At 40.1% G+C, this 24,922-nt stretch overlaps 1 protein-coding gene across 1 annotated transcript; it reads right to left on the reverse strand.

Annotated features, from left to right (window-relative positions):
- Positions 1–2,452: 2,452 nt before the first annotated feature.
- On the reverse strand, positions 2,453–24,898 carry LOC137255661 (NADH-ubiquinone oxidoreductase 75 kDa subunit, mitochondrial-like). The gene is made up of 20 exons (XM_067793138.1): positions 24,812–24,898; positions 23,749–23,831; positions 22,923–23,014; positions 22,006–22,113; positions 21,387–21,463; positions 20,033–20,114; positions 18,388–18,452; positions 17,355–17,432; positions 14,545–14,730; positions 13,059–13,158; positions 11,900–12,049; positions 10,877–11,022; positions 9,084–9,212; positions 8,127–8,193; positions 7,202–7,264; positions 6,264–6,425; positions 4,904–5,057; positions 4,131–4,306; positions 3,807–3,941; positions 2,453–3,075 (listed from the first exon to the last, which is right to left on the reverse strand). Exons 2-20 carry the CDS (start codon positions 23,807–23,809, stop codon positions 2,932–2,934), a joined length of 2,175 nt encoding a protein of 724 aa, XP_067649239.1. The 5' UTR covers positions 23,810–23,831; positions 24,812–24,898; the 3' UTR covers positions 2,453–2,931.
- Between the last annotated feature and the right edge of the window lie 24 nt (positions 24,899–24,922).

A 24,922-nucleotide genomic window follows, 5' to 3' on the forward strand; every position in this document is an offset into this window, starting at 1 on the left:
TGTCACACAAAATACATGTATAAGCATGGAAATAATTTCCAGAATTTCATCCACTGGAGTGTAACGAATAACGCTGGGGCCCAGGTTTACCTAGGTTAAGAATAAAGCAACACTTATACTTTCAGGTGTTAACTTTTTGGGGTTTCAAAGAGTATAGTTTGAGATATATATACTTACTATGCACCGCCGTAGGGTATAACCTGTCCAAATTTTCTATTCGTTTACCCCACCACGTATTGCCCTACCCGACCCAGAAACACGTTCAAATGTGTTAGAAATATCAATGTATGCTGACTGACCACATGTATATGTGAACATGGGCAGGGGGCCTACATTCTTCTTGAATAAAGATGTTACAATTAATTCAGGATTAGAACTGGAATCAGGGTTTTAGTTACTTTTACCCGCGTTTAGCAATATTCCAGCAATATGACGTCAGGAACACCCGAAGGGGACTTAACACGTTGTATCCATGTGGGAATCGATCTCGAATCTTCCGCCTGACAAGCGATCGTTTCAACCACTCGGCTAACGCACGGCCCCGTTAGATGTAGTGAAGGAGGCCCCGCAGAGGAGGATGCTTTTGCGCCGCTTTCAGCAAAACTCAAACAATATCAAAGCGTGGAACACCAGAAAGGAACTTAACACACTGCCACCATGTTGGGAATCGAACCCCTGGTCGTCTACGGAAACACGTTAACCACTAGACTATGACACCGCCCCTTCAAATGATGAACGACACACAGATCTCGCTTACTTATTACTTTTGTTGTGGATTGGATTTGGAATTAGGTGCTGCTGAATAAAAGTTCAGGTATATCAACAAAATAAGAGGAAATGACTTGGATGGAAACATAATTATGAAGTTTAAAGAGGTATGTGTTTATTCTTACTCAAATGATCGAGCGATTTGGCTTTCGGGACACATTCCAGCAATATCACTTACTATGTTGTATCAATGTCGGGAATCGAATGATGTGACTAGTGTAATCACCATGCTACTCACCGCCCTGGCTCAACACGACAGCGTGTGAACTGATGCCTTGGTACTGAAACTCATTTTGAAAAGATCAAGCACCATAGGACTTCAGTTTGTAAAATCAGAGTGTGAGCATGATTTTGCGCCGCCTTTATGCACAGGTGACTTGCTGAAAATGAAACATCCTGGGTCCAACAAGCCTACACTGATATCCATATACATATAAAGGATTTTTATTTTCAGCAATACGATCCCCTGTGGGTGACATCAGAAATGGGCACTACGCTTTGTATTCATGTACTAAATTGAACCCACGTCTTCTGTGTGATGTGTGAGTGAGTGTAGTTTACGCCGCACTCAGCATTATTCCAGCTATATGGCGGCGGTCTGTAAATAATCGAGTCTGGACCAGACAAGCCAGTGATCAACAACATGAACAACGATCTGCAGAAATGCGAACCGATGACATATGTCAACCGAGTCAGCGAGCATGACCGCTCTTCGTCAGATACCTTGACTATATGCAGTCCCATTAGTTGGACTGCACCGTATTACCGGTATATCGCAATGAGCTTTTCAAATGATATGTATTGCAATATATTTTTCTAAGAATTTTCTTTATATTGAGTAAAGAACACATATGGAGTTTTCGTGATTATACTTACGGTTTAAATTACACTCTACACTAGAAAAGCCAGATTTATGAATGTAAACTTCTTTATTATGGCTAGACGTTTCGGAGCGCACGCTTGCTCCTTCATCACCTGATGCAAGCACACGCTCCGCATGTTACCCACAACAAAGAAGTCGACATCCGTAAATCTGGCTCATCTTATGCTTTCCACGTCTAAGATTTAACATCTAAACGCTTTAATTCACAACAAAGTTTAGAACTTAATGTTTGATAAGAAAAAAGTGAGGATGGAAGAACACATTTTATATTTTTTCTCTCAGAAAAACATCTTGGGAAGTTTAGCACGTGTTAATGATTTGTAGATTCCGTCACTCCTTCTTACAGACACTCATTCTTATAGCGGAAAACTGGATGATTGGGACACATCAAAGTCAAAATCATTTTTTAAAATGTCAATAAAATCTTTTTACGCACACAGATAAAAGTGACACGCCAACTCCCGATAAACATTTCACTTTTCTATTTAGCTTAACAGTCTTAAGGGGTTTCATCCAAACCCAGCTGTCACATGTCTATCTGGCCAGATGTTTGCATCCGACACTGGTTCAGGGAACAAGCGATTCTGATTTAGAGGAGTAGAACTAGACCTGTCAAGGGAGGCAACAGAACCCTTTATTGGTGCAAGAGTAATGTCATCTTCAATAAACCCCAATCACGGGCACTTTGACTGCTTTCATCTGCTTTCATCACTGTATCTTTCACTTCATTCTCACAATTCTGATCTTCAAGGATCACTGTCCTGTGAAACTTCATTACAGAGTCCATGAAAAACAAACCAGTTTTCACTATATCCACATTTTCTTTATTTTACAAATGTTCATTAACAACTCCAATTCACAAACACCTTTTTCACTAAAATCTGCCCATTCATAAATACGTTGTGAAATATATACAGTCTGAATAGGGCTTCTTTTCACCAGTAACAGGCCAAGCTGATCTGTAGCACTTAATGAATTTAACCTGAACACTGGACAGCTTCAAAATAATGGAAGGTCTAAGAAATTTCAATACAGATGTTCTTAAATTACATCATTAGTTTTAACCCTTCAAAGACTAAAACACAACAAAATTCATGTTTGTTGCCAAAGAGTCAACAGCACTGTTTTTTTTTCCAACAGAATATTTTCAAATCCTTCCCAAACATTTCTGGTCAGTCAGAACAGAGGATGATTTTTATCTGTCATCAAATCAGAACCAGGTCTGATTGACCAACGAGATGTCTTAAGCACAGTCACGAACAGCATGTCTACACATAAGTTCAGTATTTGCTAGGCTCACTGGAGGCTTGTACACACTTGGCCATTGTCTGTGAGGCACGGCTGATGGAATCAGTCATGTAGAAGTCCTTCAGTTCTTGTTGAGGTGGGGTGAGCGGGCTGGTGCCAAGAGACTTCTTCACTGACTACAATACAAATACAAGCAGGCTTACACAAATTGGAAATAATGTTTTCATTGACTTAGACAAGCAATACACGCATTAGGATACTGCTGGTATCCTAATGAAAAGGCAAAGAAAGACGGCAACACTAAACCTTTTTTTCAGCAACAAACCTAGGCCCCATTTTCCAAAACTCTGAGATTGTAAGCCTGAGATCTTGTAACTTTTCTTGAAGCATTCATAGCTCCTATACTGTAACACTGGAGGTACAAATGCTACAAGAAAAGTTATGAAATCTTATGTTTATCAGAGTTTTGTGAAACAGGGTTTATAGGATCCTGCTGTCAGATTTTCCAGCTGCCATCTTCTATAACACCATACAGTTTGGGCAGTATCATAATGGTCGAAGGACGTCTACTTTTCACAACATACACACTGAAGATTATATGTCAGTTCTAATTATGCCACACAAACATATACCATCACCCACAAACACAACGTACTTGCAAACACAAGATGACAAACATCAATGTTACACATGTCACTAGCTCTGACTTCTACAAGCTGAAACTAAGAACATTCGTTCTGCGGTGTCTAAAGTCGTTCAGGATGACTGTTCTTGTACACCCAACAACAACTGTAACTCAGTAGCACAAAGAAAGACTCATCTTCTAAAGTATCACATGATTCATGTTCTGATAGGTTCCTTCAAAGTGAGACGGGTGTGAAACGGTTCACTGAATGAAGACCCTTACTTGTGCAAGCTGTTGAGCCTGTGTGAAGTAGTTGGCATCCTCAACATCGCCGACCCGGACCAGGTTAGGGGCAACCTCTCCCAGCCTCCGTCTCACCTCCGTGATCTTGTCATAGGGCAAGGTCACTCCAATTATCTGGGAGACAAAGAAGATAGGTTTAAAAGCAATTAAACAAGGAGTTTCCAAGTTCATAAAAACACAAGGGGTTACAGATTACCACAAACATCAAGATTTCAACAAATACTAAGTTTACATTTCTGGCATGTGGTGTGTAAACCATAACATATGAAAACCTCTCTGATCCAGCTTACACTATGTACTAACCTCAGATAAGGCTCTGATGATCTTCCAGTCAACCCGAGCCAGACCTGGAGGTGTGACGGCCGTCCTGGTCAGCTGTGCACGTCCTTCCGTGTTCACGTATGTTACATCCTTCTCTGTGTATGCAGCTCCAGGGAGGATCACATCTGCCATCTCAGCTCCTCTGTCACCATGGTGACCTGATCCCACACACATACTTTGTCATCCCACAATTATTAAAGTGTGAAACATGACAGAACACAAAAAAATGTCATGATTTCAAAGCAGTTTTTATTGTCCAAGGGGGAACGAAGAACTCAGCCATTTCTCCACCAAGTTCCCAGAGTTCCTCGCATTTATATCGGAATGTTTTCAAGAATCAGACAAACAGATCTATGCCAGGCTGACCCTGAGATTCCTGTCATAATGAGGTGAATTAAGAGTTTCTTGGTCAACTTTAAAACCACAGTTCCGTAAAACACAAGGTGGTATGTATGAAACACGATTCTGGATAACCAGAAGAGCACATACTTCAAAACAATTTACTTCCCAAAAATAATTTGGTTGTTTCCAGTTCAAACTTTATGTTGTATACATATCAAATTGAGAAAGAAATGATGAAAATGGAAACCAAAACAATTCCACTGAACAAATAGCTGAATGTGCAAAAAAAAAATATGCTCAAAGCACAATTTTGTATTTCAAAACTTGATTATGGGACTGTATTGTTATGATACTGCTACAACATTAAGCAACCAAACAAAAGATGCCAAGGATGCGGCCACTCTCTCACTCACCCTGGTATACGACAAAGCAGTCCTTGGGCAGGTCTTCTCGAGTGATTGCCCCCTCATCAGCACCCAGCATGAACAGGACCTTCGGAGGATTCTGTCGGATGTGGTCCACGCCGGCCTTGTAGCCGAGGTCAAGTGCTGCCACCTGGCTGGCAACCTACAAATAGATCACATGGTTTTCTTGAAGAAATTTAAGCAAGGGACATTGATCAATGACATTTCACACCAACACCAAAGCATTTCTAAGGTGTTGAGATCCCTTTTTTATGAGATCACCCAAGCCATTGCATGTCTTATAGTAAACAAGGGATTTCAAGGACTTAGAGATCTTGTCCAAAGCTGAGAGGGATCTGGGGTTGATAGACATGTACAAACTGAATGGCAGTCCCTTGGTCCTTTGATCACTGGGGTCTATTATCATTAAACTGTATGATTTCAGACGACAACATTTAGCTATGCTATAACATGCATTAATGGGATGAGATAAGATGTTTTGCAGTTGTTAAGTGATTAAAGCGAAAACAGCCACTGTTTCTTACAAAACCAAGAGGTTCCTAAATTCCGCAGACAAAATCAAGAGGGGAAGGAACGTGGGCACTGATATCCTTGAGGCATTCTCCTGTGCCATTTGACACTTATTAGGACAGGTTAAATATTTAACATTTATCACCTGGGTCATGCCAAATGTCTGTTGACTTTGGAGTTTTCAAGCACAAAAGACCATGTACAAAATGTCCCCAAACTAAGTTCACTGGTGTCAGCTCTATCACTGTGAAACCAGTAATGTCAATGTCCAAGGGGGAACGAAGAGCTCGACCATTTCTCCATCAAGCTCCCAGAGTTCCTCAGTTTATCTTGGAATGTTTTCAAGGATCAGACAAACACATCTAAGTCTGGCTGAGTTTGAAATTCCTATCTTTGGTCCTTGACTTTAGTACACCAGCATTATCTGGAAACCTCTCAGCCATATTTGTTTCACGATTTAAACACTGGGGCAACTGACAGAGTACTTACTTATGACTGAGTACTTATTTACGAAAGTTGGGATAAGCTGGAAATAAGCACAACAAAGGACTTTGTACAGTTTAATATGAAATCAAAGAATTAACATCAAAGCAATTACTAAATGTTCATGGCACAAAAAGAACATCACAGGCTGCAAACTTACATGTCATGCTTGTACAGCATGTGAAGAATGTCCAAACACCTCTACCAGCCGCCACCACATAACAGAGGACCAGTTCTTACTAAGGAATAAGAGACTACAGTTTCAGTTAGAAGTTTATGGAAAAACTGAACAGCCCACCATCCAAGTCCTTTAACTGTGTACTTCATCCCCACACTTCCAAGATTACCAACTTACCCTGTGAAGGACGTTGAGCACCTTCCAGTCTGTCCCACATCCACTGTTGGAGCGGACATTCTCGGCCAGCGTGGACACAGCGGCATGTATGGCGGCACCATCCTCCCTCTGCAGTACGCTGCTGCCGACAACTATGATGGGCTTTTTGGCTGCGTTCAGTGTCTACAAACAAATGCAACAAGTAAACAAAGTGGCTTCGTGACAGCATCAATGATAACTGGGAAAACAAATTCTATTTCAGTAATGAACAAGTAGGTTTTTATTTCGCTGCACAGCTGTGAAATACCAGCACAAGACCAACAGTTCAGCATGACCATTATTCATGAAAAACATCAAAACAAGAAATCATTTACTTAACAGATTCAGACAGATTAGATTAATAAAGTTTAACTCCCTGAATTCTAAATATTTTAAAATCATAAACACCCCAGAATCATAAGGGTGAGTGAGTGGGTGAGTGGGTGGGTGGGTGGGTGGGTGAGTGACTGAGTGAGTGAGTTTACACCACTATTAGCATTATTGCAGCAATACCACAATGGGCTACACCTATGTGGGAATTGATCCTGGACCTTCACTGATAGGAGCCACAGCTTTAACCACTAGGCTACCCAACTGCTCTCAAAAAACATCAGCAAAATAGTTTTCAACTAAAACCTTCAACATTTGACAGCTGCTCTTTGAGTTTTGGGATTTGACCTGAAGGAATGTTGACTGTAACTTCAGCTATATGTTTATTCACTGGCAAAAACATGTCATGTCATGGCCACTGCCTGTAAGTCAACTGCTTGTGCCCTTCAATCAGTCTAGTCCACTCTGTGCAGTCCAGGCCAACCAGTATCCAAGCCCATCTATTGTGTTTCTATTACAGTCCAGGTGTTATCACATCAGCTGCACTAAAACAGCCTTATCATAAAACCTAACTTGTATCACTGACTCACCTGACAGAAGGGATGTTTGCCACTAGCCAGACTCTCCAACACTGAGGTCGTGTCACCAAGTTGCTGCAAACACCAGAAATATAACATTTGACACACACAAATACCATGCTGAGAAGTATCACTTGCCTATTGTGTCCATGCATTCTTACAGAAACTGTAATAATTAAGATCTTCTACATTTTGGCACATTAAATGTGAGTAACTGGTCAAATGTAAATGGTAATACTATCACCATTTATTTCTTAATGTTCGAGGTAGGTGTGCAGTAATAAAATAATAACTATATAGTCCAAATCTTTTGTGCGTGAAATTTTTATTACAATCCTGAATCATTTCAAGATTTATTGCTTTTGTTATATGTTGCTGTTTTAAGGTACTTTTTAAGATTAGGTAGATCTGAAACTATGTCCCCAAAATATGCACTCAAAATATTTTTAGCACGTTTCCATTTTTTTTGGCGGGAAAACACAAAAACACTGTTATTCCTTAAATGTCCATTGACATGTGGTCAGTAGCACAATTACAAGGTTAAAACCAAGTCAACAGACATACACAAAGTTCATTAATCATTTTGTAATCGTGTTTCAGATGTCCGATCGGCGTGATTCTTTGAATCATTGCTGACAGCTGATGTGGACATTATGTTTAAACTTTTTCAATCATTATGGACATTTTTTGGCCTAATTTTGACGTTTAAATGTCAAAAAGAATCTAAAGCAACCAGGAACTTATCACATGCTATTCCATAGATCCGAGTACAAATGAAAAATGCTTAAGGAATTAACAAGACGATGTGTTCAAAACAACTGGGAATTCCACACATCCATGTAAGCCAAATCAAGGTTCGACTGCAGGAGAAACAGTGCTTCATCACCACTGCCAAATACAGAACACTTGTTATCAATGTGATACAGCACCGACTCACATCGTATTCGTATGTCAGATCGACCGGTGTCCCCACCATTGCAACTTGTAGGTCATTGTGGATCCAGCTGAAACAAAACCAACATCATGCAGAAGAACAGAAGGGGCAAAAAAGGATATTTGGTAGGTAAACCAGTCTAGACAGAAATATCCAGTGAATGAAGTCACAGGTTCACAGAATAATTTTAGTCAGATCTTACGATCAGCATGTACTCATCCCTAAGACCTAAGAGTCAACATGTCATGCCAGATACTGCAGAAAATAAAGAATCACTACTTAGGATAGAATGTAAAAGATTTGGGTGGAGTAAGAGTGAGTGAGTTTACTTTTACTCTGCACTCAGTAATATTCCAGCTATATGGTGGTGGTCTGTAAATTATCGAATCTGGACCACACAATCCAGTGATCAACAGCATAAGCATCGATCTGCGCAAGCGGGAACCGATGACGTGTCAACCAAGCCAGCAAGTCTTACCACTGGATCCCATTAGTCGCCTCTTACGACGAGCATAGTATCCCTTTCATGGCAAGCATGGGTTGCTGAAGGCCTATTCTACCCTGGGCCTTCACAAGTCGAAACGAGAGAGAGGCAAATAATAGGTCCAGTATGTAGGTCACAACACTTAGTGAGACCTTAGTAAGCTCAGTGACCAACAACAATGTACACTTGGTCCTGCCTAGTAAAATTATATTTGGCAGTCGCGAATTTTGAAATCTGGTACCAGAAGTTAACCTGGATCCTGTCCGTACAGCGCAAGTTGGTGTGCACAAAGGGAGCCAGGAACCAGCTTATTACAGGGAGTAGCACCTTGTAGAACTTAAAGGCCCTATATGAGCCAATATGATAATGAAACCTAACACTATATTGTGTCTGCGTTAAAGACAGTTTATAACAAAACGTTTTAACACACTTGGTTCTGCCTGCATGTTATACTTGGTGTGCCATACATGCCCCACCTCTTTCTGATCCTGGCGTTGAAGATGGGAGCCTCATAGCGGGGGTTGGTCCCAACCAGCAACAGGAGATCAGCCTCCTCAATACCAGCTATACGTGTGTTGAGCAGGTAGTTGGATCGCAGATCCGTACTGAAACAACAGTCACAGTCAGCATATGCAATACTGTAAGTCACTCATTGCAATATTCCAGCCATTTACAACTGGCAGCACTTACCATCAATATCCACAACTCAGAAATATTCAAGTCATGTACAAAAAGTGAATAACTGCAATGGAGAGCGTTTGGCCTCATCAAAAAACGGTTTGAACAAGAATCCCAAATTCTTAAAATCAAATACACCCTAAGAATCGTGAAGACCTGAATTAGAAATGGTCTTTAACACAGTCTTAGTAAACTTAGTCTCAGTGTTATTCGTTACACTCCACCACTGAGTCTTAAAAACCCTAATAGAAGGTCGCGTCCAATCAATAGTGAGACGGTTAAATGTGATAATGAAACCTAACCATGACGGTTAAAGAGATTTAACCAATTAGACAACGGCTACTACTTAGGGATCGGAGAGACTTACAGAAACATTTAGGTCACTGACACTGATCTCTCCACAAAGAAAGATGATGGTTGTAACGTGCGACGTGTGCATCACCCGGAAGAGATTGAACACTAAATGGCATTCAGAATCGTTCAGTACGAACCTTTTCGAGATAAAAAGTTCAAAGGTATGTGCAAATGTCCATTTTCGCGATTTGATAAGCTGAGTTCTGATTGGTCAATCTCAAAGCTTACCTGATGCGACCTCCAATAAGGTTTTGTTAGACTCAGTGGTGGAGTGTAACGAAAAGAACTGAGGCTAAGGTTACTTCGACTGTCTTTAACAAAGCTTGCTGCTAGTAAGAAACAACTAAAGAGATTGGGTGGTCAGACTTGCTGACATGGTTCATACATATCATCATATCCCAGCTGCATTCACTTATACTCATGATGTTGATCACAATCTGGCCTGATCCTCACATAATTATTTACAGTTGTGAGGGAGTGAGTGAGTTTAGTTTTACGCTGCAATATTCCAGCTATACGGTGGCGATTGGTAAATAATTGAGTCTGGAACAGACAATCCGGAAATCAACAGCAGAAGATCGATATGCGCAACTGAGAACCAAAGACATGTGTCAACCAAGTCAGCGAGTCTGACCACCTGATCCCATTAGTCCCCATTAGTCAACATGGACAGTAGGGTTGTACATCACACTCAGCAAAATTCAAGCCAAACTTAGCCAGGGGTACTACACATTAGTCAACATAGACGATAGGAATGTACACCACCCTCAGCAATATTCGACCCGTGAAGGTCCGGGGTAGAATAGGCCTTCAGCAACCCATGCTTGCCATTAAACGTGACTGCTTGTCGTAAGAGGCGACTAACGGGATCGGGTGGTCAGACTCGCTGACTTGGTTGACACATGTCATCGGTTCCCAATTACGCAGATCGATGCTCATGTTGTTGATCACTAGATTGTCTGGTTCAGACTCGATTATTTACAGACTGCCGCTATATAGCTGGAATATTGCTGAGTGCAGCATAAAACTCAACTCACTCACTCACCCTCAGCAATATTCAAGCCATTTACAACTGGCAGCGCTAATCATCAATCAACATGAACAGTAGGGTTGTACAACACCCTCAGCAAGATTCAACCACAACTGGCAGCACTAATCATCAATCAACATGAACAGTAGGGTTGTACAACACCCTCAGCAAGATTCAACCAAACACCACCATGAAACACCCACTTACCCAGCTCCATCCATGGGGAAGATCTCCTCTGTGCACAGCCCCTCACTACCGAGTCTATTGAGGAGGTCTTTGAGACTGATGAGGGCCTCAGCATCCACCTGACCTCCAGCTACAGCTGCAATTTGGTCTCCTTTCACTCCACGGAACTGAAGATACAAGATCATTACATGTTTCATGCTTACAGAGAGTGAGTGAGTGGGTTTAGTTTTATGATGCTTTTAGCAAATATTCCAGCACACCAGAAACTGGATTCCCAAACTGTACCCATGTGAGGAAGTGAACCGGGTCTTTCGCCTGTCAAATAAAGGCTTTAACCCCTTGGATACTCCACCACCCCTGCTAATAGAGAGATGTACTTGCACACATCTGTGGGTGACTTCATGTACATCTAAAGACTAATGCTGGTTTCACAAGTGCAGCTCACTGAGATACTTTGCACAGGTTATCATGAATATCCCACTGACAGTGGCATACAAAATGTCATCTTGGAAACGTCGCTCATAAAGCAACCCCACTGTAGAAACACAGATACAAATTTATATGTGTGTACGGTGGAAGCTGTCAAAACCAGCCTTTGTTCAATCTAGCAAGTTGTGAACACCGGCATAAAATCTCTGTCTCATTCGTGACTTGTTCATTATTAATCAGCTCTGCAATCCGGCACAATTGTCTAAACTGGATTATGAGTGCAAGTTTAGACAGCTTGCACTGTACACGGCAATAGGGACCAAAGTCTATAATTATAAGCAGAAATTACACAATCCTCAGTACTTTAGTCGAGCCAAGCCAAGCCAAGCCATTGCCAATGGTTAAGCAGGGTACCAGTTACCATATTTTATTGCCTCTTGCTAGAGTTTGATTCAATGCTGCTGTGAACTACATTTAAGACAAATATCATGTTATGTTGGCTTGGTGTCGGAGGACAGACTGAAGCAATACAGGTCTAAGAAGGGCACCACTTTGTTAAACCCTAAACGTTAGCAAAACAGTACCGATATGCCCCAACTTTGAGAGGTGTTCTACCTTCTGTGCCACACTGATGAAAGCGTTCTCCCAGTCTGTGGCCACGAGGTTCCCTTCAGCATTCTTCACATAGGGTGACGTCAAGCGCTGGCGCTTCAGGCCATCATACGAAAACCGGGACTTATCAGAGATCCATTCTTCGTTGATAGCCTGAAACAAGTAGATGTGTTGACCTTCAACATCATTATTTATCACTACATACTATCATTTAGGAAATTTGTACTTTCCAATTTCAATATTTTAACTGACACTTGATGCAACTTGTAGTTGTAAATACATCCAAGTGTAAATCACACTGGGAGTTTACATTAACTCTGACAGTCTCCTCAGTGTCCTCAATATGAATTTCAGTGGGTATAAATTTGAATAAATTGCATGAAATGTTACGTCAAATTTCACATACACCTATTTTCACATATTTCAATCAAATCAAACACGTATTTTCAGACAAATTCGTGTCAACACAAAAAGATTAGAGCAGATTTAAAGATTTGAACTCTTGCTCACTTCAGGAATTTCTGAATTTCACTACCCTAAGATAGGAGCTGTCCCCCATAATACCCCATTGTTTAAGGATTAGCAAGCTTTAATGCTTTGCCTACCTTAGACAATACCTGCCGGCATTCATGGAAGTAAGAATAAAACTATACATCTTGTGCAATAGCAGAAAATAATGATCATAAAATTGTGCAATAAACTGTACATGGGTTACAGTGCTTTAGCAGAAAATGATGATCACAATATTGTTCAGTAAATTGTTCGTAGGCTACAGACCTTTAGCAGAAAATAAAGATCATAAAATTGTTCACTAAAATGTACGTAGGTTAAACTATACCAACAAAATCATTTGAATTATCTGTGCTGTTAAGTATTCCTTTAAGTATTCAAATGTAAATTAATACAGAACTACAACATAAACTGACACAAATAAATATGCATCACAATTTGTATTGGCAGCAAGTATTATGAATGCATCGATATATTTGTTAACCATCACATACTTGCGCTCCAGGGCCCAATTTCACAAAAGTGTGGTAACGCTAAGGTGATCGTAACTCCCATACTTTAACAAAGACCTGCGACTGTCACAGTGCAACGATGGCTTTGTGAAACGGACCCCTGGTTATCAAAGCCCCTCTTACAAAATCAGCAAACTGACCTCATTCATGCGAGGAACGATTCTCATCACTTCATTCGTCCTCATGGTGACGACGATGTTACTGCCTAAACCATCCATCACATCTACACTCTCAATTTTTCTGAAAATCACAAAACAAAAAACACATACAAACACAGCAACTTGATAACTAGACACCAGAATATACACTATTACATGTCACAAACACAAACAGCTGAAAAGAAATTGATCACTGTGGTGAAACCCTTGAACCCCGGATATCCAGACACATTCGTTTTTGCATAGATCGTCCAGATACCTAAATATCTGGATATCTGTCATCTTGGCTTTGATGTTGAAACAGTTGAGAACATGCACTTCTAGTTTAAAAGCATGTTCACTTTGATATGACAACTGGAATTCACTCTATGTCAAATAGACCTACTAATCACTACCAATCCAGGTTGGCAGACCCTGTCACATGTCAAGACAAGACTCTTGCGCTTCACTTCTTATGGTCAGTGAAGACCAAAGCTTCATGCCGATTAGCAAGTCAATTCTGTATTGATTTAGGAGCTTGCTTTGAAAAATTTTCCATTCAGAAACAGAAACTGCATATCTGTTATACAGTCATTCTTATAATGTAAGGGATTGTTTCTTTATGAAAATTGAGCAGAAGCGAGGTTTCCTGATATCTGGGATCTGGGTATCCGGGGTCTCACTGTATCCATAAATCTAATGTTTCTGGTTTCATGAAGGCCACATCTAAATGTACTGTACTATCTGTCCAAGGGGGAACGAAGAACTTGACCATTTCTCCACCAAGTTCCCAGAGTTCCTCAAATTTATCTCGGAATGCTTACAAGAATCAGACAAACAGATCTATGTCCAGCTGACCTTGAGATTCCTTTCACTAAAACCATTAGGTCTGCTATGAGGCTATCACAATATGCTGTACGAAAATATAGAAACAAATACGAACATTTATTTATGAATACTTTGTACATCAATGAAGTAAAATAAAAGCATGCCATGGCATTACGTTTGGTTGTTTATGCAGATCTAAAAACAATACAATGTAACCAACGCTGCGTACAGATCAATGACAGTGCTGTAACGGGCGTTGGCCAAATGATGTAAGTTGCACACAGGTGCATGCTTCAGCATAGTCCATTTTAAAAATCTCAATAAGACAAGCAACAAAATAGTTCATATTTCATTCTAGTGACCATGAATAAAGAATTAAATATACAGACGGATACAGTTCAATTCATCATGATTCATATATACAAAAGTGAATCATACCAGGTCAGAAACCACCTTGGATCAATAATCAGTTGCCTTTCCACACACTTATGAACAAGACCAATGTGAAATCTTCAGGAGTGGAAATAAAGTCTCAAAAATATTACTTAAGTCCTGAGACCAGGATGAAATTTTGGTGATGGTTTAATTCTAAGCATGTTGAAAACGTGATCTCATGAATCTGTCATTTTTTTCATCTAGGATTTGCTAATCTGTCACTCACTTTGTCTCCCAGGGTCTTGCTGTGAAGGCGTACGGCTTGGACGTGAGAGCCCCTACTGGACACAGGTCAATGATATTGCCAGACAATTCAGACTTGAACATCTTCTCTACATATGTGCCGACCTGCATGTCATTTCCCCGACCGGTTGTGCCTAGGTCATCAACTCCTGCTACCTCGCTAGCAAACCTGAAGGTAGAGTCATCTACATCAGGAATCAGTGTTTAAGTCAGCATGAGCGACTGAGTTTTTATTATTTATCATTATATGGTATTTGCATACCATCAATATCCAGCTGAGCTCGACTGCTCAAGGGCGCTTTGTTTTATCCCCTTTATTATTGAATGTCAATCTCAACAGCACATTGTAGTTTTTCAATCTCAACACCCAGGGGAGCATACAACTCTTGCAGCCTACTAGGCACACCAAGTTAATGTGGCTTTCTCATCAGGTACCCATTCAGAGCTGGGTGAACAGGGACACAGTGGCAGTACCTGGTCCTCGTTTTACTGCACGTTGCTCTACCCATAACTAGATGTTTGCACGTATTCATGTGGCCACCATCAGCATACGACATGCCAGCAGATTTGTGGGTTCTTTTAAGTGCAGAGGATTGTGTACTGTACACTAGGCATTATGACAACACTGAAAGAGTTTGCACACAAAGTTGACTCATAGGTTTTATACACCAAGTCACAGATGGGCTCAATCCCATCACCTTAAGCTCACTGGAGCACCTTAAATCGCTTGACCAATGTCTTACCATTGTAAGTAATATCGGCAATATTCCAGCCATATCATGACTATGAAACTTGTAAATTTGTAAAAGAATAACAACAGAGTTAGTTAATGTACTTGCCTGTTAGCAAAAACCAGTAAAACGACTAGATTGTCACAGATTCACTCATAAAACTACCATAACACCATAAAACAGTATTTTCATCTGCATCAATAGTACATGACAAGCTACAGCCCTGCTTATTTAGGTGAGAGCTACAGATCTATTCTATCTTCAGCTGCAGATCAATTCCATAATAAGCATCAGATCTATTCTATTCTTCAGATGCAAATCTATTCTATCTTCAATTGCAGATCTATTCTATCTTCAACTACAGATTAGCTGAAAATCTCTTCTATCTTCAGCTGCAGGTCAGTCAGCAGTGAGTGAGTGAGTGAGTGAGTGAGTTTTATGCCACACTCAACAATATTCCAGCTATAGTCTGGTTCATAATTATTGAGAATTTTTCTTCTTACTTTCAGCTATCCTAACACCTCAACTGATTCACTGATACTTAAAACTAAGTAATGGTATAAAGGAGGTAACTCATCTTGGCCTACTGAGTATAGTACAATTAGAGTTACCTCCCCTGAATTTGTAGCAGACGTCATTTTCCTCAGCACTGTCAACAATGTCTGCTGAAGATAAAAGAAGGTTGATTTTTGAGTTGTGTAATCAAGGAATTGATGATGTAAATACATTGGCAGAGAGAACAAGAACTCCTTTTTCTACTGTGTATAGGATTAGGAAGAATTTTAAAGAGGGAAAGGATTTTGGGCACCAGAAAGGAGCAGGGAGACCCAGAAAATTGGACTTCTCAGATCGCGTCCGGCTGGGAATTTTAGCGTCTAAAAAGCAAAGGGCAAGCATCTCCAACATCAGGTATGAAATGATAGAAAGGGGATCAACAGTTGTATCAAAATCTACAGTTAGAAGAAATTTGATTGATCTTGGGTGGGAGAAAAAGACTGGAATTCCTTCTCCTCTCATGAAACAAGAACATAAAGACAGGCGTGTTGAGTGGTGTTTGGCACATGAAAACTTTGACTGGGAAAATGTGATTTTTACTGATGAAAGCTCAGTATGGGTATATCCCAATAATGTGAAAATATGGACAAAGTCTGCGTCAGCACCGTTGTATCGACGACCTAAATACAGCCCAAAGTTTCATGTATGGGGAGGGATATCCTTATTAGGAACGACCCCGCTGTGTGTGTTTGAGGGAAATCTGACAAGTCAACGCTACACTAACATATTAGATAATTTTCTCCTTCCAAGTGCACATGTGTTTTATGGAAATGACTGGATTTTGCAGCAAGATAATGATCCTAAACACACCGCAAAACATGCCAAGCAGTGGTTTCAGGAGAAAAATGTGACTGCATTACCATTTCCTGCATATAGTCCTGACTTAAATCCCATTGAGAACATTTGGGGGATGATGAAGGAATGTGTGAATCAAAAGGGGTTGACAAAAATTGAAGACATGAAGAGAGAAGTGGTCCGATACTGGGACAGCATAACTCACGAGACACTAACCTTTCTGATAGGAAGTATGCCTACCCGTCTTAGACTGTGCCGTGAAGCTCAAGGAGACTTGATAAAATATTAAATTGTTACCTACACAACATGAAAAGGTCAGTTCACTTTCACAATACATTCAAGTTTATCTGATTTGTTCTCGTTTAATAATATGAAATGCTTTAGCTATTCTCAATAATTTTGAACCATACTGTATATGGTGGCTGTCTATAAATGATCGAGTCTGGACCAGAAAATCCTGTGATCAACAACATGAGCATTGACCTGCGCAATTGGGAACCAATGACATGTGTCAACCAAGTCAGCAAAGCTGACCACCCAATCCTGTTAGACGCTTCTTACGACAAGCATAGTTGCCTTTTATGGCAAGCATGGATTGCTGAAGGCCTATTCTACCCCAGATCCTTCATGGGCCTGGTGTCCTAGAAACAGAGAGGTATCATATCATAGTAGAGATCGGATTGCAATGAGACCAGTATATACTGCTTCTCACCTGATACACCTTGTACAATGAATACACCTGGTCATAATTGTCTTCACCAAGGGGCCAACATTTTTGTCTTCAACAGCTCTGGAATTTCAACAAAACAGACATATGACGACATCTTAATACAGGAGACTAATTAACCTACAAGCTGAAAAAGCTTGTTTTCTGCTACTAAAGCCAATCAGTATTTTTACAGCCAAATGATGTCACTATGTTACTGAGTCTGGATCAGATAATTCACATGATTCAGTGATTAATATTGTGAACATAAATCCTTGCAGTTGGAGAAAGTTATATGCCATCAACCAACTGACTGTTCCTGACCACCTGTTACCTTTGCAGTGTGTGAAATAACGGATGGCCTGCTGTCCTGTGACTAGTAAAAATGTAGTAGGGTCAGTAAATCACCATACACACTGGCCCGATTGGCTAGTGAATTTGTCATCACTCTCTCTTCTTACCCCAAATTCCAACAAGCAATAGGGTTTGGTGAGTGAGTGAGTCTAGTTTTATGCCACACTCAGAAATATTCCAACAATATGACGCCAGTCTGCAAATTATCGAGTCTGGACCAGACAATCCAGTGATCAACAACATGGGCATCGATCTGCACAACTTTGAACCGATGACATGTGTCAACCAAGTCAGCAAACATGACCTCCCGATCCCGTTAGTCGCCTATTACTATAAGCACAGTCACCTTTTATGGCAAGCATGGCTTGCTGAAGGCCTATTCTACCCTGGGACCTTAATGGTTCCAGTAGGGTTTAAGGCCATATTCAAGATTAAAGCAACATGCCTGCATGGGCATTCGTACCTCCAGCGTTATAGTACAGGAGCTGTGAATGCTACGAGAATGGCTACGAGATCTTAAGTTTACAAGAGCTTTGTGAAACGGGGCCCAGGCATTCATCATGAAAAGTGAAAGCTTTAACTTTAGACTACCCCACTGCCCCAAGTAACCAGACAAAGAAAAGACTTCACTATGGACAAAACAAAGAATATGTTCTGAACTATTAATCGTTGGTACAAGTCTCACCTCTTGCCAGTGAAGTGAGTATCTGTGAATCTGCTTCTGTCACTCCCGAAAGCCATTGACTGGTCCTGAAAACAACCATACAAATCACATCATATGAAACAAATGTCAGTTGGCAACACTAAGAGGTAAAACGGCACCCTGCGGGAAGTTGAGGGAGTGAGTGAGTTCAGTTTTATGCCACACTCAGCAATATTCCAGATATATGACGGCGGTCTGTAAATAATCGAGTCTGGACCAAACAATCCAGTGATCAACACCATGAGCATCAATCTGCACAATTGGGAACCGATGACGTGTCAACCAAGTCAGCGAGCCTAACCACCCGATCCCGTTTGTCGCCTCTTACGACAAGCATACTAGCCTTTCATGATGGTTATGTAGAAAAGTCATAAGGACACGAAAACAAAATACAGTTTGTACTCTGAATGAGTCTTGGTGATAATTGGAACTTTTTGATATCCCCTCGTAGTGGATCCACAGTATTTGATTACAAGACGATATACTGAAAAATCAGTGTTTAACTTTGCAGCTCATATCAGTGTCATTTCTATATTAAAAAAAATTATCAGCAGCAACAATTCACTTATACTAAAATAACAAAACAATCCACTTCATACACTTCATATTACACTTCGATAAGTTTCAACAACTGGTCATCTATGAATATGATGACGTGCCAGGGCAAGTTAAGTGTTATATATAGACATGTGAACATGGGGCTAAACTGTCATCAACCTGAGTCGTCTTGCACGATATCTGGTATGCATGTTATTGTAAACAATACCAATGATTGCGTGGAGGATCACTTGCCATTTGCTATCCAGTTCTTATGTGTTGTGTTAATTTATTTGATTTATTTTGTACCGCAATACATACCATACCATGGTGAGAGTGTACCGTTTCACCCCTAGTCAACACTTCATTCCCCAAACCTAACACAACAAATTTAGAGTATACAATAAATTCAACAGCAGAGTGACAGACATGACAGATGGTAATTGAGCCCTCCACTATCAAGGTAGACATTCCATTCATGAGAACATGATGACGGCTTGTTATATTACAGGGCCTGCTAGACCTTAGTGTTTTCAGTGACAGACGTTTTATACCTTTTCTCTGGATTGTCACTCAGTTGACAATAAGGAACTGATAATTCTTCCAGGAACAGGGATTAGGAAGGGCAGGGGCCATATGCCATTTTGCACATTAAAATAGATAATAACACATTAAAAGTTCACTATTGATAGAAAGTCAGTGGCCCATTCTAAACTCAGAAGAAGGCTAATAATCCTGAAAATGGCCCATTGGCAAAATCTCCTCTCCAAATCCCTGCACGAATAACAAATTTCAAATTTAACCATAACCAAATTAGTTGATTATTGTGATTGTCTACAGCTGCAACAGCAAAGCATGGCTGTTGACTTCATCTGTTCTTGAAAAGTCATATTTGGCAGTCACACAATTTGGAACCAGAACTGGCTCTTGAATATGTGGTCACCAGAAATGTGGTACTGGAGTAGGCTGGGCCCAGACACGCACATCGTATGTTGTCGCTTGGGAACCAACTTAGGACAGGTAGTAGCACCTCATGCGACTTACAGGCCCAATATTCAATCTGTCAACTACTTAAGTATGTTGTACTCACCTGCAGATCACACTCTCCTCCCTGGTCACAGATGGGACAGTCCAGGGGGTGGTTCACCAGCAGGAACTCCATCACACCCTCTCTGTGGATTAGATCAATGACTCATCTTATACAGAGATGCAACATGAAAACTGTGAAAACGTGCAAATGTAGATGCATTGTTTTGGGGTTTTCTTTTTTCTTGCTTGACACCACACTCAGACATATTCCAGCAATAATATGGCAGTCCGTAAGTAATCGAATCTGGATGCAGTTATCAATAGCATGAGCATCGATCCATGCAAATGTGATAGGATGTCAAGTGTCAAAAAATTCAGCAAGCCTGACAACCGATTAGTCATCTCTTACTACAAAATAGCAACATAATTGAAAGTGTTCAGGCTGATGAATTACAGGTATGTGTTCCATTTCTACAGGTACATGGTCCATTTGCATTCATCCCAATATTCCAAACAGTTTGGGCAGGAGTGACAGTATACTGACTGCAAGCTAACTTGTCCCTTTTATCCAAAATGCCAAAATTTTTGTATTAATTGGTTTGCAGATACACAAAACTTACTTTTGGACAATGGCAAATAAAAGTAAAATTTCAATGAGAAGTGTGTTTCGTTAAGGGGGGTTTGATAAAAAAACTTCGACTGACATCAACAACATTAAAATCAGTTGTCTATCAGCAATGGTTCAGAAATAAATAATTCACTTGAAGAAAAATCACATTCATGACTATGAATCAATAACCTGAAACCGGAACCAGTATGGAAGGGGGTAACTCTGAATGAAAACCCTACATTGATTGTAATAGTGAGGTAACCGCATTCTACAGGTGATGTCAATATCTTTTTCAGATTATTAGAGTGTAAAAAACGCAGTCACACACGGATTCACCATAATTACTCTTGTCTTACAATGTCAAAATTTGGATGTGTTTTTTAAACCTACATACTCAAATGTTACGACAAACACTTAAACTATTTTCAATTTTATTCCTATTTCGACCACCATCCCTAGGTATCAGTAAACCAATCAATAAAACCAACCCCAGCCCAAGAGGTCCAAATTAACTCTGGTTAACAAAATTCAAGCGATACCTCGTCCCAAAAAACTAATAAACAAAGCTGAAACAAGCTTAAGATCTCAATGAACAAACACATTTCACAAATGTCAGATCTGGGCCACAGAAACTGGTGATTCACAATGCAGTCTGATCAGATACAGACACATCCAGCTGGCCACACATAATAACCATGCAGTCATCATTATAGTCTGCATACTTTTCTGTAACTACTTTTCTGTAACTACTTTTCTGTAACTACTTTTCTGTAACTACTTTTCATGGCTGTGGCAAGCTGCTTACCTGGCCTTCCGGGTCACAGGTGAGTCTGTCTTGATCCTCATTCCTTTCATCACTGGCATCGCACACGAGGCAATCGGCTACAAACACACAGAAAAGGTGTCATTGTGCTGCAGAGGGTTACTGCTAGAGTATGGGCACAGGTGTTTGATTCAAATGTATTTATAAGTATGGCCTATATACATAACATGTAGAAAGGTGTGACAGTAAATCGAAGCAAATTGGCTGCCTGATTGGATAGCATCTTCCATTATTCCCACTTCTTTCAACGTGCATCTATATCATCCAATCAGAGACTCCCTCTACTACTACCTGATATTTGTTAACATCAGGGCATATGCTCTGACTTCGTACAAGAATGGCCTGTAAAATTATTGAAAGCTTTAAATGGAAATAAAATCATTAGGTTAGTGATATGCAAGGTACTTTGCAGTGGTCAACAGAGTAAAAATTGCCCAGTATTTTCAACAGCCACACGATGGAAGTGTTTGTCAGACCAAAACCGAGCCAACCTTTGTGTATGTTCTGTATATAGGTCATACTTATAAATACATCCCAGTCGAGCACCCGTGAGTATGGGCAATTAGGGTCATTGTACATCCAACACAAAAGCAGGAAGTACCTTGGGCGACTTTTCCACCTCCACCAGACACATCCTGCAGTTCCCAGCGATGGAGAGACGGTCATGGTAGCAGAAGCGAGGAATCTCCACACCACCCTCAGCACAGGCCTGCAACAAGAAACTCAACACTGCACTTCACACAAGCCAACATTTATTTGAAATGAGTTTCTAAAAACATTTCTCAGATGGGATTATAAGCTGTATGAGGAAGGGAGGATAGAATGTGTGATATACATCAAAGATCTCATATCTTTGTTGATATCTATAAACATCAGTATGGCATTTATAAACAAAGGAACATAATGTAACATCTATCCTGGTCTGCAAAAGGGGCACAACTCTGTAAATTGCAGAGTAAATTGCGATGCTTCTGTGATGGCTTGGCCACAAGTAACCCATGCTTGTTGCAAGAGGTGACCAACGATATTGGGTGGTCAGGCTCACTGACTGGGTTGACAGGTCATCATATCCCAATTCCATAGATCAGTATTCATCTTGTTATTAATGTTTGTAGTAGGGGTAATAGTAGCAAGAGCTAATGACCCAACCAAAGCCTTATTTATTAAATAAGGCTTTGTAGAGACATTTCTTGAAAGCGTTTTAAAACCCCTATAGGGAATAGGGGTTTTAAAACAATAAGGCTTTGGTTGGGTCATTAGCTCTTGCTACTATTACCCCTACTACAATGTTAATCACTGGATTGCCTGGTCCAGATTTTATTATTTACAGACACCACCACATAGCTGGAATATTGCTGAGAGCTGCTTTAGACTAAACTCATTCATTTACTTGGCCACACATTCTGTATCATATCCAGGATAAACATGGTAAGATTGGTCATGAGAATATTGACTAAATTTAATTTCTGGTGACTGGCATTCTACTTCCAGTTCCACTTCCAAAAAGACATCCCATACCTGCAGCACTGTGATTCCTGGTTCTACCATCACACTTTTATCATCTACAAATACTTCTATTTTCTCAGGGGCACCTGTCGAGTTAGCTCGCACTGCAACAAGAAGAATGAAAACTGAAAATGCCAATCATTACCAAGAGCGTCTACTTATTATTCCTTCCATCACAAATTCATCATGTTCACAGTTAGATTTCACTCCACTTTGGAAATGCCCTGTTCACTCAAACTGATAGTACTGTCATGACAAACAATCTGCAAAGACTTTCTCAAAAAAATACATGACATGCTCAAAATACAAGCTATGTCCATGTTCATTCAGCACTTCAGTCATGACTGAGCTAAAGATAACATTTTGGGTCACTGAGTCATGGCCATCTCATTTTTCTCTCAATGGGGTATCTTCTTTTTTCCTTTCAGTAAGCAAATAAATTGTACTCACTTCACTCAAAGCCTACTGGGTATTTTGCCATTTTCCACTATTTTTTGCAATTCTAAAAATCTAATAAAGTTTAAATGTTAGTGTTTGTTATTCATATTTGATCTGCAATGTGAAAAACAGCAAGAAAGATTGCAAGTTGTGAAGTTCATGTCCTGCATTAGAACCTTACAATATACCCAAGTTATTTACCTATCCACCAGTATGCAAGATGTGACATTTTTGTGTGTGCACATTACTGTACGATCACATTTATTCAGAATTTCCAAAAATAAAGCATACTATTATGCTATAGACATAAAAGGAATTGAGCTTTCATTTGCATAATTTACACACATAGGCAGTTTAGCTGTACCTCTGGTCATGAAAATTGCAATCAACTCATACTTACATGCATGCCTCAGCAGGTTGTGTGCCGACAGCACCCTCCTGACGGGCATCAGAGGCAGCATCCTGATCAGTCAGCAGGTCACGCTGAAAACAGAAAATAACACCAGTCATTAAAATTGTGAGTGAGTGAGTGTGATTTTAGTTTTATGCCACACTCTGCAATAATCCAGCTATATGTCAACGATCTGTAAATGATGATGTCTGGATCAGACAATCCAGTGATCAACAGTATGAGCATCTTAATTGGGAACCGATGATGTGTCAACCAAGTCAGCAAGCCACATAGTTGCCTTTCGTGGCAAGCATGGGTTGCTGAAGACCTGTTCTACCCCAAATGTCCATGGAACATTCATTAAAAGAACACCAACTGTGATTTGAAAGACACTGACAATTTATTCTTAAGGATGTGTGAAGGTTGTCAGTGTTATTGATAAATGCCTCTTCCCACAGAAGAATGATTAGCGAGTTCCTGTAATGGGCATCATAAAGATAGAGTTAGGTTGTGCTCAGCCTTGAAATGCCCTTCAATTACAAATATCTTTTTCATGAAAAATTAATCTGCCAAGGACAATAATGATAGTAGCTTGCATTCTCTTTATTATACTTAATGCTCTACATCATGGACTTCCGTTAAGAAGGCAAATGTTTGACCACACTATAGATAAGCTGTTTGTAGTACCATGTCAACGGCGACGCCTTAAAGTTAAAACAAGTTTTCCCGAATTACTAACTTGTCTTTCACTTTAAGCAAAAATATATCTATATTTTGTATACTTTTGCCCTATTGGGTCTGTTAGTGAGTTCACTGAATGTTATATGCACTGTCATTTCTATGAATATTCAAAGCAAAATTATCAACTTCGGAAATAAAACTAAGATTGTAAGAAGGCCTGCATCGCATGGTTTGAAGTAGGCTTGGTCGCATATGCATAATATTTAAACAGTTTGAAGAATTTGAGGTCGTATTAAACCACGAAGACAGGGAGAGATTAATTTCTTTCCGAAAACTGATTTAATGAAACCATCAATTATGAAAAGGATTGCATAACCACGCAAGCTCCTACCCTCGAAACGACCCCTGCGAGCGAAAGCCTGTTCAATGACACAAATATGGCAGCGCCCTGTGATGCGAGTTAAAAGTATGGAATGATATCCGAATCGGGAATTGGTTTAAC

The sequence above is a fragment of the Haliotis asinina genome, chromosome 11 (genome assembly GCF_037392515.1).
Source record: "Haliotis asinina isolate JCU_RB_2024 chromosome 11, JCU_Hal_asi_v2, whole genome shotgun sequence".
NCBI lineage: Eukaryota > Metazoa > Mollusca > Gastropoda > Lepetellida > Haliotidae > Haliotis > Haliotis asinina.

Bases quoted from the DNA above. Each gene is read 5' to 3' on its own strand.
- LOC137255661 (XM_067793138.1), bottom strand. From the start codon at position 23,809: ATGCTGCCTCTGATGCCCGTCAGGAGGGTGCTGTCGGCACACAACCTG. The intron at 22,114-22,922 runs GTATGGGATGTC...TTCTTGTTGCAG, and splicing joins CAGGAATCACAGTGCTGCAG to GCCTGTGCTGAGGGTGGTGT. The intron at 21,464-22,005 runs GTACTTCCTGCT...GTGTGTTTGTAG, and splicing joins AGGTGGAAAAGTCGCCCAAG to CCGATTGCCTCGTGTGCGAT.